This window comes from Pipistrellus kuhlii, unplaced genomic scaffold (genome assembly GCF_014108245.1).
Source record: "Pipistrellus kuhlii isolate mPipKuh1 unplaced genomic scaffold, mPipKuh1.p scaffold_m20_p_2, whole genome shotgun sequence".
Classification (NCBI taxonomy): Eukaryota; Metazoa; Chordata; class Mammalia; order Chiroptera; family Vespertilionidae; genus Pipistrellus; species Pipistrellus kuhlii.
The window spans coordinates 36,199,882-36,216,134 of NW_023425515.1; the positions used below are offsets into that span (position 1 = coordinate 36,199,882).

General features: G+C 40.7%; 1 protein-coding gene across 3 annotated transcripts in view; it reads right to left on the minus strand.

The window, feature by feature from the left end:
- The window catches only part of MCF2L2 (MCF.2 cell line derived transforming sequence-like 2), a 186,295-nt gene that overhangs the window by 85,424 nt on the left and 84,618 nt on the right, over nucleotides 1-16,253 (minus strand). For all 3 annotated transcript variants that reach the window (XM_036445322.2, XM_045583728.1, XM_045583729.1), the window contains one exon: nucleotides 15,746-15,837. In XM_036445322.2, the coding sequence (XP_036301215.2) occupies nucleotides 15,746-15,837 (92 nt within the window). The remainder of the gene's footprint in view (nucleotides 1-15,745; nucleotides 15,838-16,253) is intronic.

Sequence of the window (16,253 nt, forward strand, 5' to 3'; positions counted from 1 at the left end):
AAACTACCCTGTTGGGAGGCCAATCAGGCAGAAAAGCTCCATCCCCTTTATGTTCATTTTATTCTGAAGGAAAAAGGTGGGAAGCAGACTGGCAACTGCTGTGGGCCCAACATCACTCCCCACACCTTCCCTTCCACCCCAGCCTCTCTCCCAGGTCAAAGGGACACCAACCCACACAGCCTGTCTAGCAGTACCCTTCCTATGACTTCCTGTGTCTTCCCAACAAGCATATAATCTAATTGTTTTGTTTCCCCTATATTTTGAAGAAAGATGTTTTAAAATTAATAAAACAGGATAAGTTCCTAGCTTGATGGAATTTTGTAAAGATTTTTTTTATTTCTCTGAAGAATATATCTTTTTAAAAGTATTAATCAACATTTTAAAAGTACCCATATTCTTTAATAGCTAATTTTCACTTGATTATTAAAAAGTCTTTTTCTTCCCCAAAGGAGAGATAGCAACATTTGAACTGAATCAAATTAGCTTTCCTTGAAGTTAAATGATTTCATTTTGTGATTGTCCGGATGCTTGGAAAGCAATTTCAGCTCCCACTCTTTTGAAGTGGTGATGTCTCATAATTTAAGATGAAAGTATTATTTATTATCATACTTCCTAGAAGGAGAAGCTATTAGACCTCACTCTGAGAAAAGGTCAGGCAGATAAGGGGTTGAACCATTTAAGGGAAGAAAGAGTGACCATTCCAAGAAGTGTTTAAGGTTAAGCATTTTCTGGCATTGTAAATTATGAAAACCCAAGAACCACTGAGAGGTTATAGAATGGTGGGGAGCAGGTGAGGAGAGTGGGAAAGACAGGAAAGGCGACCTCTCCATTGGGCAGTCCTTTCTGGCCTCAGTCCGATGATCATAGAGACACAGTCCAGAGTGGAAACCACGGGCCTTGGAAGGGCTGACTCTGCCTCCCCTTCTCCACAGCTGGACCTCCTGGGGGGAAAAGGGGAAAACCTTCTCTTTTTTATTTGTTTATTTTTGAGTTTTAGTGGTTCTGGTGTGGAGAATAGGAAGAACTTTTGAAAAACAAGAACCATCTATCTTGCGAGCAGATTCCCAGATGGCGGGTCTGCCCTGTTTGTTCCCTCTCTCTGACCCTATCCAGCACATCTCGCCTTGTCCTGCTCTTCACGGATACTGCCTGAAGAAGGCATGGCCCTCAGATTCTTTTGGCTACTAGGGCAGCCTCTTTAAAAATGGCAAGTGCCTATTTGGAGGGTTAAGGGGCTGTCTTTCACTCATCATCCACACATCACTGTGAACCAGCTCATTCAGATGTTCTCCTATCTCTAATCCAGGTCAGCTGCATTGGGTGGGGCTTTCAGAAGGGAGGGGCTGAGAGAGGAAGGTTTTAGGACATTTTATAGACTGAAGCCCTTTGGAGAAGAAGGGCAGGCCTAAGGAGATGGGCTGGAATGGATATATGGTTTGTGGACTCGGGGAATGATCAGAGAGAGATAGGGGAATGGGTCCCACATGCATGCATTGCCTATTTCATAATTTCTCCAGGGTCTGATTTACCTATAACCTTAAATTTCCCAGATAGCATAGCTAGTAATTAGCTCAATGTTTTACTACTCTTAAGCTGTTTTTTATAGGCTGAATAAATATTCTAAAGACTATTTGTAGTATTTTGTTTATGGGGAAAATGACTCCTTAAAAATCTGCAAACATTATTTTAACAATGATTTGCAAGTATGTAATTCTGAATATATTACCAGAAAGTGAGGAGCACATCACAAGGTACCTTTCTCTCATTCCCAAACCAAGAAATGTGAAGGAAATAAGTATATCCGAACATTGAAAAGAAGTTCCCCAATACATTGGGAATTTTCTTTGGGCTGTTTGATTTCATGTAATTTTAATCTCAATGCATAAATTTCAATGTAATTTAATTTTTATATGTCTGAAAATCTTAGAACCTAAATAAAATCACAAGTTTGGGAAAAGTGTTTTTCTAGAGTAATCTTTGGTCCCTAACTTAATTCACAAATGTTTTTCACATAACCTCAAAGCTAATGGGTTGACTTTCATTGCTGTTCGGAAGTGGACGCCTCTGGGGCAGAGTTAGTCTAGCTAACAGAAAGAAAGGGTGTTGGTTGCTGTTACAGATCTATAAAACTCTACAAATGCTGGACTCAGACTTCATAAAACCTCATTTTCTACTGAAGAAGGCATGTCCTCCCCTCCCTTTTGAAAGCCCCACCCAATGCAGCTGACCTGGACTAGAGATAGAACATCTGAATGAGCTGGTTCACAGCAATGTGTGGATGATGAGTGAAAGACAGCCCCTAACCCTCCAAATAGGTACTTGCCATTTTTAAAGAGGCTGCCCTAGTAGCCAAAGGAATCTTCAGGCCATGCCACTCTATAGTGGCCAACAAATTCATCCAATGAGGAATCCCAACATGAAAACCTCAACATTATCTTCACTATCTCCCTTCCTTCCCTTATTAAGTCTTTTCCCTCTTCCTCTCTGCCTTGATCTACTTCTTCATTCATCAAACTTTCTCTGGCAATGCAGTGTATTCCAGGTGCTGGGGAGAACATCTGGATTATTAGGTATGAGCCCTGTCCATCTCCATTTTTTATGCTGCCATTAGTAGGCTCTCAATACTCACCGAGACTGTGACAAATGTGGGCAGCTGGTCAGTCTGCCTATCTTCATCTAACCTCCTTTTCATTATCTTACCAGAGCTGTCTTTCCAATACATAGGTGCCTCCCTGGCAACAACCATCCACCAAAGCCTTCAGCAATTTGTCTTTGGTCTATCTTCCTGCTTTCTCAAACCATTCCCAGAATAACCTATGCCCCTTCCTGGAATGTCCTTCTCCATCTTATCTATCTTTCAACGTTGTATATATTCTTTAAAGTTAAGTTCAAATGCCACCTCCTAAAAAAAATTCCAAATATTCTTTCTATGCACTGCCCTTTAATATGTTATATTCCTTTTTCCCAGAGATCTATCATTTTGTTTTATAATTATTGGCAATAAATTGTTTCATCCATAAAACTTATAAGTTTCCTGAGTTAAAGCCCACTGTTAGAATTGTTTCCATATGGCCCAGAACATTGCTCTGTTATATATTAAATTGAGCTGAGTAAGCTACTCTAATTGGACCTATCAAATATTTCAGCTATGTCACTTTTTTATTGGTCAAAAAGAAAAGCCAATAGTGGTCTTACTGTTATTTTCTCTTTTTTAGCTCCTTTAGTGAAAATAAATACATTCTCATAGATTAATATGATCACGACCTCCTGCCTTGAATTCTGGATTCTATCTTATCTGAACAGTTCCATATTCACCTTAATGAGTTCACCACCCCAAGTCCTCATGGCCTATGGTAGGGGTGTCGAACTCAATCAGAGAAGGGGCCAAAATCTAAAATCCAGCCTAAATCGCGGGCTGAATGGTTTACTGAACAGTCATAAACTGACAATGTTAACCAGAAATGTGAATTTAAAATGAGTGGAACAATCTTTTCCTTAACAGTGCTGTTAACCAACTCACATGCTATCAAGCAAAACAGTAATATTGGTATCAAGCAAAACAGTAATATTGGAATGTACCTAAAATGCTCATTGTTTTGTTTTCTGGCTAGATGTCTGACACCGTTTTCCCCGGATCAATGAGTCAATGTTCGGTTTTATTTCTTGGGCTGTAGCAACCCGCAAAACAGCATGGAGGTTGTCATCGGTAATGCGTGATCTGTGCTTGTTTTTGTTCAGATTCATTATTGAAAACATCTGTTCACAAAGATAGGTGCTCCCGAACATGGATAGAATGCGGGCAGCATGAAGTCGGAGCTCTGGCATTGAGTCAGGGGGCAGTAGAGGGTAGAAGTCCTCAATTTCAACATCCTGAAACCTTGATTTCAGGCCACTGTCAGACTGAAGCTCGATTATCTCCATCTGAAGGTGATGGGGCACATTGTTGACATCAAAGGATGTAAAAGGATTGGCAAAGATGTCAAAGCCTGAGTGCTGTGTTCTAAAGTCAGAGAAGTGCCGCTCAAATTCACTTAGTAAACGGCTAACTTTGGTAGCCAACCGGCTGCAAGGAAAAGTACCAGAAATAGTGGTTGAGATACTCAAACAAACGGGAAAGTGGGCAAGATTGTCCTGTTCCAGTTGGGACTTCCATAGTTGAAGTTTACGCTGGAATGCTGTGATCATGTCAGACATCTTCGTGATGACTTGTTTGCGTCCCTGCAGCTTCAGATTCAGTTGGGCGAGATGCTCGCATATGTCACACATCATAGCAAAATCACATAGCCAGGCGGGATCCGACAGTTCAGGCAAGGGCTTTCCTTTACTTTCCATGAAAAGAGCAATTTGTTCTCTGAGCTCAAAAAATCTTTTGAGGACTGCGCTCTTGCTCAGCCATCTTACTTCTGTGTGGTATGGCACGTCTCCATGCTCTGCACCCACCTCCTGTAAAAACTGCTGGAACTGGCGATGATTCAGGCCACGTGCCCGTATAAAGTTAATAGTTTTAATGACTGTGGTCATTATGTCATTCATGTCCAGAACTTTTCCACACATAGCCTCTTGGTGGATAATGCAATGATAAGTAATCAAGGGTGTGTGGCAGTGACTTTTTTGCATCCTTTCCTTCATTAGTCCAACCAAGCCTTTCTTTTCTCTGCACATTGAAGGTGCGCCATCGGTAGTTAGCCCCACCAACTTTTCCCAGGGTAATTTAAAATTATTTATAGATTTCTCCACAGCCTCAAATATATCTCTACCAGTCGTCGTCCCATGCATGGCAGCTACATCCAAAAGTTCCTCAGTGACAGAGAGGTCGGTCTTCGTAGCACGTATAAAGATGGACAGCTGCGCTGTATCAGTGTTGTCTGTGCTTTCATCGATAGCAAGTGAAAAAGCTAGATAACTGCATGTCTGTTCGGCCAGCTGTGATGATAGATTTCCTGAGAGTTCTTGAACTCTACCTGCAATGGTGTTTCTTGACAAACTGACATTTTGAAAACTCTGTATCTGGTCTGGGCATACTTGCTCACACACTTTTAGCATGCATTGCTTCAAAAAGGCACCCTCTGAAAAACACCTTGAAGTATGGGCAATTTCTTCAGCCACTATAAAGCTTGCTTTCACTACAGCATCATTTTTCGCTGTAGCCTTTGTAAACATTTGCTGCTGTGATTGTAGTTTGCCTTTTAGTTCTTTAACAATTTTATGCTTTTCTTCCAAAGTATATTTGCCATACTTAACATTATGTTTGGTGTCAAAATGATGACGTATATTGTACTCTTTCATCACCGACACTGTCTCATAACACAATATACACACTGGTTTGCCCTCTCTAAGCACAAACATGTATTCATTTTCCCATTTGTCATTAAATTGTCTGCCTTCACCGTCAACTTTTCTTTTCCTGGACATTCTGGGATCAATATTGGCAGTAAAAGATGTAGTTTATTGGAAATCTGCGTTAGAAGGAAAAAGTTGAAAACTGCACAGGGATAGCTTGATTTGGCAGATGGAGTGGAGAGAAAAAAAAGTCAGTCAATAAATGCCTGGCTGGGTACAGATAGCAGATTCTGTTGCGATTTTTATGCCTGCACTTTATGCCAGGAACTGGCAGCTTTTGCTGTGTATTTTTTATGCCCGCACACTCACTCTCTCCTCTGCTCTGCCACCCGCACAACCACATCGGATGCCGGACTATAGGTCACGCCTCCTGAATCTCGCGCGACTTGTTATCTATGTGCATGCGTAATAGATAGCAAGTACGGCCGGCGAGATCACAAGCCTCCTATGTTACCGCGCGTCATTGTGATGGAACACAGCGGAGTGCAGTGATGACAGTGCGGTGCGGGCCACATTGCAAGGCCTGGCGGGCCGGATTTGGCCCGTGGGCCTTGTGTTTGACATGTGTGGCCTATGGATACAGCCTCCAACCTACGTGACCAAAGGCGGTCCTTGTAGTACCTGCATTCTTGCCACCAATGTGCAAGTTAAAATTTCAGATTCCTGGACCCTACTCCTGAATTACAACCACTAAGGATGTGGCCAGGAAATCTGCATTGCCAAGTAAGCTTCCCAGGGTGCAGTACATAGGGAACCTTGAAAATCTTCATTCTAGAAATTCTTCAGAGAGCTTGATTGGGGACTGCCTCAAAAATTTGGTGGTTTCTCTGAACCTCTTATTAGCTCTAAGAATGACTACACTTCAAACATCATAGAAGGTGAACACTGAAATGTAATTATAGTTCGTGTAGCTCTCTTTCTGAGAAGTAGAAAGGCAAATGAAAGCTCTGGGGATTCAAAGGAATGAGAAAGAAAGGAACTGAATTTGGCCCTAATCTGTTATCATTGGCCAAAACGTGTACATATTTGAGATTAGGAAAAGATATTCAATTTAGGACCTGCATCCTTCAGCTCCTTTTCATCTTTACTCAGAACATTCTATCTATGAACATTAGACTAAATGGGAAATTAAAATTACTAAGAACCTGCTCGATGCCAGGCTTCGTGCGAGGTGCTTCCCATATATTTCTCATTTAATAGACCATCTGTGAGGCTACTTTAAATATATATATATATATATATATATATATATATATATATATATATATAAATATATATAAATATATATATGACAAATGGGAAAATGAATACATGTTTGTGCTTAGAGAGGGCAAACCAGTGTGTATATTGTGTTATGAGACAGTGTCGGTGATGAAAGAGTACAATATACGTCATCATTTTGACACCAAACATAATGTTAAGTATGGCAAATATACTTTGGAAGAAAAGCATAAAATTGTTAAAGAACTAAAAGGCAAACTACAATCACAGCAGCAAATGTTTATATATTTATATATATATAAATATATATTTATTGATTTTAGAGAGAAAGGGAGAGGGAGAGAGAGAGAGAAACATCAATGATGAAAGAGAATCATTGATCAGCTGCCTCCTGCACGCCCCCAATGGGGATGGAGCCCACAACCCAGGTGTGTTCCCTCGACCTGGGACCCTTCAGTCCGCAGGCCAATGCTCCGGAGCCAAACCAGCTAGGGCTACTTTTTTTAGCCCCATTTTGCAGAAGTGGAAATTTAGAGTATGGGAGAATAGGCAAATGGCGAGGTAAATAGATTAAGTAAGTAATCCGGTGGATAGGTTAAGTTAGATAGGTAAGTAAACTGCTATTACATAAATGGCTAGTTTCAAATCCCAGTTCCACCATATACCAGCTGCATGACCCTTGGGAAACTCACTGAACTTCTCAGTCTCAACGGCATCAGAGGTAAGACGAGGGACACACATCATCCCACTCACAAGGTACTGAGGAGTTGCGATGACATGGGGTCCCTCCACTGCCCAGCACAATGTCTGGCCCTCAGTCAGTGTCAGCAACCATTCCCTCACCTCTTTCAGCTGTTTTTTTGTTTTTGTACATTTCTGCTCAGAGCCTGGGAAGGCCTCTGCTACTTTAAATCATGCTAACAGGTGCCCAGGGGCACTGTTGGCACGCACAGCCAGGAGCACTTCCTTCATCCTGAGGGTTCCCTCAGAAACAAGGAATTCTCCTCTGCCTCTGGCCTCTTTCCAGCCTGTCGGAGACTGTGATGTGATGTGAGCAGCCAGGGAAAGCAGCCCCATGAGTCATGCTTTCAGCTTCCAGCTGGTCCTGGGGCGGACAGGAAGCACCCCATCACCACTGCCAGCAACCACAGCCAGGCCACGCGGCTGCCAGATGGTCCCCAGAGAGTCTCAGCAACTTTGTCACCTTTACTTTGCCAAGTTCCTGTGAACCCGAACGATAAGGATCACTGACGGAGCACCATTTTTGGATCCGATGATGATAAAATCAGATCGTGATTATGTGGCAGGGAGTGAGTATCAGGAACTCTAGTAGCAATCATGAATGGTTTTGGTTTATAGATTTTTTTTTTCTGTGAACATTTAGCCTTGAGAACAAGGAAGGGCGTTTATCACAATGTTATGGCTCACGCTTCTAGGCTGGCTTAGTTTCATTTCATCTTCGAGTTCTAGGCTGAAAGCCAAAAAGATGCCAGAATTGTCGCCTGGAGTCCGATGCATGTTGGACAACGGCCACAGAACGCATGCAGCCATGACTGTTCTTCGTGTCCGTCAACCTCCTTTTCTCCCTCTTAATCAGCTATGGGTTAGAGAGGACAAGGGTTTCCAAGTCTGGGCCTTCTTTCAAATGTTATTTTTGCTAAATGTTAACATGTATTTTGCAGAGCAGATGAAAATAGGATGAGCCTGACAAGCTCCCAGTCAGATACATGTAGCCAACTGCAAAGAAGTCAACGGGTGCCGCCTTTCTCCGTGGCACCGTCGCTGCTCCCCGCTGCTCCTTAGTCCACTGGAGGCTTTTGTTTATGGGAACTTGTGAGGCTCATGTTGCTTTTATGGAAATGCCATCTAATTACAAATGGCTGTAGATGACCAGGTGCTTCTGATGAACTGAAAATACGTATCTGCTCTGTGGGACACTTCATGGGTTTCCCCATCAATGCTCTGGTCATGCAAATGATTACTTATGGATGCATTAAAAAAGTAAGAAGGGTGGGAGTTTCTTCCCCCTTAAACTTGAATATTACCCCTGTATATTGCATTGATGAGAGATTTTCCATATTTTCATCAGAGTTTCCTATTATATAGAATTTACTTATACTCTAATTCTTAAAGCATAAGTGAATCCTATATAATTAAGGGCTAATATGCAAATAGATCAAATGGTCAAACAATTAAAAAATCGGTCACTATGATGTGCAGTGACCACCAGGTAGTTTTGGTTCTGGGTCGCTTGGTTGCTGGTTGGTCAGACAGGAACTGTCTCCCGGATGCCGGATTAAGGGCCCAAACTATATCTTAGTCTGGAGGGTTGAGGAATGCCTGCAGAACAAATCCAAGACATCCTGAGTGACAATCCCTGGTCTGGTATTCTTTGTGCACTGGTCTTGCTTGTCTCTTATGTAAATGTGAGGGCTATGGGAAACTCAAATTTGATCCCCGAATGCAGCTCCTTGGAGTGCACTCTTCAGGACTGAACGAAAAGGGCTGTTTGTTTGACTTAAAGAAACTAAACACTTACAGAAATGAAGAAATATGACAAATGTCAATGGCATGGAACTGCCTGTCCTGTCCCAGGCAACTTTGCACCAAGCTGGGTTTGGGGGGCATTGTTTTCTAACTGCAGCTACTTTGTTTCCTCAGGTTTCAGCATTTACTAACCATGTACAGCTTCTGCCCTGAAACTCTGCTCTGCTTCCTCCAAGGAATGCACTTTATGGAGCACCCGCAGCCAGGATGGGAGTCATGATGGGAAATGGGACTGGCACCCCAACAACCTGAGCAACCACGGGGTTCCCATTGGACAGGCACACCACCTTCACCGAGGAAAACAAGCAAGTGAGCTCATGGTTTCCAGAGGAAGTGATCTGGGACCAGCAAGACTGAGTGACAGAGGTCTGGCTGTGGGACTCAGGGGCCAGCTTATGGCGAATGGTGTAAAGACAGACTAGTACGCTTGGGGTTCTATGGGAAGAATTACTAGTTTTATCTATGAGCTGTTTGAATAAGACTCCCACTGCTTCTCTTCAATGTTTCCTCGGTGATTTACAATTTTCTGAGTCCAGGTCTTTTTACATCCTTGATTAAATTCATTCCTAGGTGTTCTTCTTCTTCTTCTCCTTTTTTTTTAAAAAATATATTTTATTGATTTTGTACAGAGAGGAAGGGAGAGAGATAGTTAGAAACATCAATGAGAGAGAGTCATCGATCAGCTGCCTTTTGCACACCCCCTACTGGGGATATGCCCGCAACCAAAGTATATGCCCTTGACCAGAATGGAACCCGGGATCTTTCAGTCCCCAAGCTGACGCTCTATCCATTGAGCCAAACCAGTTTCGGCTTGTTCTTCTTTTTGAATCAATTGTGAATGGGATTGTTTTTCTTAAGTTTCCCTTTCTGATAGAACACTGTTGGTGTAGAAAAATGCACTTATTTCTGGTAATTTATTTTGTATACTGCTAAACTGCTGAATTCCTTTATTAACTAAAGGAGTTTTACTTCCTCCTTTCCAATTTGGATGCCTTTATTTCTTCTTCCTGTCTGATGACTGTGGCTAGGACTTCCAGTACTGTGTTGAATAAGAGTGGTGAAAGCGGAAATCCCTGTTTTGTTCCGAACTTAAGGGACACACTTTTAGGTTTTGCCCATTGATATAGTGATGTTGGCTGTGGACTTGTCATATATGGCCTTTATTACATTAAGGTATGTTCCCTCTATTCCCACTTTGCTGGGAGTTTTTATTATAAATAGGTGCTGAATTTTATAAAATGCTTTTTTCTGCATTGATACGATCATGTGGTTTTTAATCCTTCATTTTATTTATGTGGTATATTGCCAGGAACCAGGAACAGGAAAAAAAACAAACCTAGCATTGTCACTGGAGATAAAATGTAAAAAGAGCTAGCCGACCTTGATGGCTCTGAATGGTCAGAGCTATAAACTCATTGTCTAGTTGAGATAGTGGTGCTTGAGGCAACTTTAATTTGTTAATCATATGTAAATGTAAGTTGATTTTCTGCTGTTGGAACTTCCTCCTTAAGAGATGTCTTTGTTTCAGAATCTCCAATAAAAGGAATGGTAAAAGGCCAGAGAGGGGTTAGTCTTCCCACTAGAGGTAGACTTCCCGCCTGGCCCCCATTTTCCCAAATTAACTCTTTTCCAGTCTCTTCATTTTAGTGTGCGGCCTTCTCCAGAAACCGGACCCTGAGTGGGCCCTGAACTATGCGGGTCGTGTTAAGGGATCCCACATCTGGCGCCTTCAACGCGGGACTACTGGAGGAGAAGGTATTTTTCGCCTAGAGCGAAGGAGGAAAAATACACGGAGAAAAGGTGTGGAAAATTCACCGAGAAAAGGTGAGGGAAATTCACCGCACTCAAAAGCCCACGGCCAGCTGCAGAGTCGCGAACTGTAAGTAGGGTGGGAACGTCCTTTTTAACCAGGCTAATGGGGAAGAATTAGGTTATAAATTTAAAGTAAATTTTATTATAAAATTTTGGTTTGTATGATTAAAGAATGTGGTTTATTGTGCAAATTAAAATCTTAGTTTGTATTTGGAATTTAAAATCTGTAATAAGAAATGAAACTCCACCGTTGGAATCACCTCTGGTGCGAAGAAATTCAAAGATGGCAGGAGAGGGCAGAGCCATCTGCTCTCCTGAAATAAGATTACTCAAGGCTTTGTTTAAAAGTTATAAAAGAACTTGCAAGTTGGGTGTTATCTTGGCCAAATTGGGTGATAGTTATTACTTCAGAAAGCAAAAGAGAAAGAAAAAATTTGAGATCTGTATTTATTAAGCATGAAAAAATGTGTGGCCAGATTTGTTGAAACTTCTCCCAAAGAAAGCTTGATGTGGGAGAAAGAAAGAGACAAGGCAATCCTATAAAGAAGACGACTCTCACAGTACGCTAAGGAATGTGGTAACTTGCATTTGAATGGCTACAAACTTCCTCCAAACTCCTGTGGCAAAAATTTTTGTGGAAGATTGCTTAATTATTAAAAAAAAAAAAAGAAAAAAAAAAAGGGTAAAGTTTAAATTTGCCTCATAAAAAATCTAGAGGACAGAATTGAAGCTCTTAATTGATTGTCTTGTATTTTTCTTAGAAATGTTAAGTGTCATTAATCTAGGACATGCAATATATATTTGATTTGCCAGCTTTAAAAGTTCAAAGTGCAAATTAAATTGGAAGAAATTATATAGTTGTGGTAATTAAAATACCTAAAGTATAACTTGTTTTTGAGAAAATAAAAAGTGTGTTTTCTCTAATAATTAGGAATTCAAAATAAGTTGATTATTGGTCTAATTGAAAAAGAGGATTAATTCTGTGATCTCAACCAAATATTTTCTATGCAAAAACTAGTCTAAATTTAATCGATATCTTAAGATAATAATAAAAGGTATTATAATATTTAGATCATATATGGATATAGATATTTGTTTGATGGTTTTTTCCATGTTAAAATTTCAAGGCCTTAACAGAGATGATTCTTGGAAAGCTTCAAGGGCCTGGAGTAATACAAGAAATTTATTCTCTTCTTAAATGAAATATTTTTAAAACAGATTTAACATACTTGAAATTGCATGGAAAGCCTTATCAAACAAAAATTAATAAATATAAATATTTTAGAAGGTTTATAGGCATGTATTGTTACTGGCAAAGGAAAGCAGTTAATTTTCCTGGTGCATAGTGAAGAAGACGGTACAGACGCCTGACGCCTGAGAATGTCTTTTTTGCCATGTTAGCAGTATTCATCTGTACGGTAATATTACCTGGGACAAATGTGGAAGTGTTTAGGACTTATGTTCCTGATCCTTCATGGGTAAAAGCCCTTATGTGGGCTGATCCCTTGCCAATGTAGTCACCAATAATACTAAACACCTTGGTCATCCAGGAAGAAAATGGGTGGGACAAGGAAGTATTACACAGGTGTTGCCACCCAGCTTCTCTTTTTGTATGACACAAAATCAAACCAATGCTCCTTTGTGTGTAAAATTAAAGAGAGGTTTCTGGCTTGCACCAAAGTAGAGGAATATCACTACTTGCTCCTGGCAGAGGTGCAGAGAATGTAAGACCTTGTCTATACAAAAAGAAATTGACAGCCGGTTTGAATTTGAATTGCCATTGGCTTAGAACAAAGAATATCCTTGCATGGTATTATTCTACAATGTCATTTATAATTTTTGATATTTTACAATAGCATATTGTGCAATTATTCCAAACAAAATTAAAAATCTAATTTTTGAATGTTTGGCAGCAATTTAAAAGGACATGAAAGGATTTAATCCCTTCCACTGTGTGGAAAGCCTCACTGGGAAGGCGCTTGAGCATTCTATATTGGCCTTTCTTGCCTTATTTGCAAAGAGGGACCCTCTTGTCACAATCCAATTGCCCACAGCTGTTGCTTGAGTTTTCAGTTCATGCTGAGGTTGAAGCCTCATGGTGGCTGGTACCATGGTTCTGTCTCTCGCCCAATGGCGTGAGCTGGGACCTCCTGGGTTCCCCAAGATATGTGATCAATGCCAGGGCCCCGCCAGCAGGCGAGGGGATCCCAAGGCAGGTACTGGGCATGGAGGCCATAGGGGCATAGGCTACCAAGGAGACAGAACTGAACCTCACATCACCCTGCTTGGCCCCGGAGGATGGCTGGTTAGCCAATGACGGGTAAGATTCCTCAAGGGAGGGACAACCTAAGATAGGCACAGCCGCAGAGGGCCATCAGGAGAGAACTTGGGGGCCAACAGAGGTGGGGCACAGATCCTCACCCCCCCAACGCTGTAGGAGCTTGAACACGCCCTTTTGAGGGATGTCTCCTGCCCCATGGCTGCTTTACGCTTCCCATACCCAGCTCAGATTGGGACCCAGGCAACAAACAGATTTGGTCCAGCTCAGATTGAGACCCAGCTACAAACAAGAGACTTGGCACAGCTCTTATTGAGACCCAGGCAACAGATAAGTGGCTGATGGCGACTGTCCTATATCTAAATCCAGCCTAAATCTATGAGTGCTCAGGGCTTTCTCAAGGATGCATATAATCTTTTCCATTAATTTTTACAGAGTAATTACTAAAATTGTTGTTAAAGTATTAAATTTGACAGTAAAATAGTCAAGTTTTCAGATTAATTTAAATTGGTTAAATGAAATGAGTTAATATTCAAGAAAATTTAATTGTACAACAGGCTGTTCCTAAAGTATTAACCAAAATTTCTATTGGTAGTCCATTTCATGGTAAAATTGTTTAACATACAATAAACCCTAAAGCAGTCATAGTTTTTGTACAAAGAATTAAAATTTAAAAGTTATCAAAACAGCATTATAAAAATTTTTTCCAAAAGCCTCCTAACAATTAAATAGAAAAAAGGGGGATAGTGGAAAATACCATGTAAGACAAAATGTCCTGTAAGTAAATTATATCTAGAAAAATTTTTCTTCTTTTGAAAACCAATTTTCATTTGTAATGATAACAGTAAGACAGCCATGAAAAACACACATAGTATCAAAATAAGTCAAAGAAAAATTGTTTGGACAAAACTTTAAAAGTATCCCAAGTAAAATTTATAGAAAAAACTCCTTTACTAATTTTGGTCGAGATATGTTTGTATATTTTCAGAAAACTCCAAGACCATGTGGATTCCTGCAACAGAGGAATTAGCAGGAATGCTCCAGCCATGAAGACAGGAGGAGAAACAGTCCAGACATGGAGGATGCTGACTACACCTTGCCATGCCAGCAGTCAGTAGCTGTGTGTTGCTGCAGGTTGTCCAGGACCAAACTAGAGACGATCAGACCTGTATCACCACCATTTGTCCATCATGCAGATACCATTGGTGACATGTACACGTGAAGAACTTTTGGACATTGAAGCCTGGACTCAAAACTTTTAGACATTGAAACTTAGACTTAGAACTCTTGAACTTTGAAATTGGGACTCATAAACAATTTTTGTTCTTATATGTTTTATTCCTGGTACATAAATGCAAGATTTTTTAAAGGAAGGAATTGGGGGGAGATGCCGGGAACCTGGAACCAGGAACCAGGAACAGGGAACCAAAACCTAGCATTGTCATTGGAGATAAAATGTAAAAAGAGCTATGCGACCTTGATGGCTCTGAATGGTCAGAGGCATTAACTCTTTGTATAGTTGAGATAGTGGTGCTTGAGGCAACTTTAATTTGTTAATCATATGTAAATGTAAGTTGATTTTCTGCTGTTGGAACTTCCTCCTTAAGAGATGTCTTTGTTTCAGAATCTCCAATAAAAGGAACAGTAAAAGGCCAGAGAGGGGTTAGTCTTCCCACTAGAGGTAGACTTCCCGCCTGGCCCCCATTTTCCCAAATTAACTCTTTTCCAGTCTCTTCATTTTAGTGTGCGGTCTTCTCCAGAAACCGGACCCTGAGTGGGCCCTGAACTATGCGGGTCGTGTTAAGGGATCCCACAGTATATCATGTTAATTGATTTGCAGATATTGTACCAACCTTGCATCCCCATAAATAGAATATTAAAACCAAGAAAGAAACATTGGCACAATACATAGAGCTTACTCAGAGTTCATCAGTTATACATACACTCTGTGTGTGTGTGTGTGTGTGTGTGTGTGTGTGTGTGTGTGTGAAGCTCTATTCAGTTTTTTTTATGTGCTTTTTATACATAAACTATACTCTGTTCTACCGTTTTTTTTTAATCCTCACCTGAGGATATGTTTTATTGATTTGAGAGAGAGAGGAAAAGAGAAAGAGAGAAAAGCATCAACTATTGGGCACCGAATACGCAACCCAGGTATGTGCCCTGACCAGCAACCAACCAGCAACATTTTGGTGTATGGGATGATGCTCCAACCAACTGAGCCACTTGGCCAAGACTGTTCTACCAATTTTAAATATGAAGTCCGATTATGAGAATGAATAAAATTACTTCTTTCAATAAAACAGTATCTACCAATAATTATGTGCATGGCCAGTTTTCCATATCTAGTTGTAATTAAGAAAGAAAGGGAAGAAATCCTACAAACCTCAGCTCTTGAAAGCACTAGCCCATGCTACATGCCTTTATAGGAATATTTTCTGGAGCTGATGATAGGCATGAAGCAGGGGAAGCTGGCTTCTTAATAATTATGGCAGCAACATTCTGTCATGTCAGAAATCTCTATTGGTAAAAGGAAGGTGATCTTACCTTGCCTTCATATTTAGTCTTGTCATCTTTCTTTACCAGTAAGTCCAAATCTGTTTCTGCATAAGGTTCCTCAGATGTTTTCTGAAGAGGAGCTAAAGGGACAAAGAAAACTGGCCATTAATATGGTGATTTTGGCTTATAAATAACTTAGCGCTTAGCCTGCACAACAGCTGGACTGTGTTGAGGCAGTTGATAAGGAAAACTAAACTGAGTTGCTGTGATGGTTTCTGAGGTGGTAAGTAAACGTGGAGGTGAAGGAGAGATACAAACGTAGAATGAGTCCTTGACCCCTGACACTTGACATTGATCTGAAAAGACAAAGTCACATCCAATCCACTTGAAACATCCAACCACAACAAATCAGTAAACGATGTGATGTGGTAAAAACCATAGCTTCCATCATTCCTCTTTGTAAGGCCAGCTAAAGTATTACTTTCTTTATAAAATCTTCCTTGACTTTCAAACTTCACAAATTCTTTTACACACTGCTGCTTGAGCATTTATCATT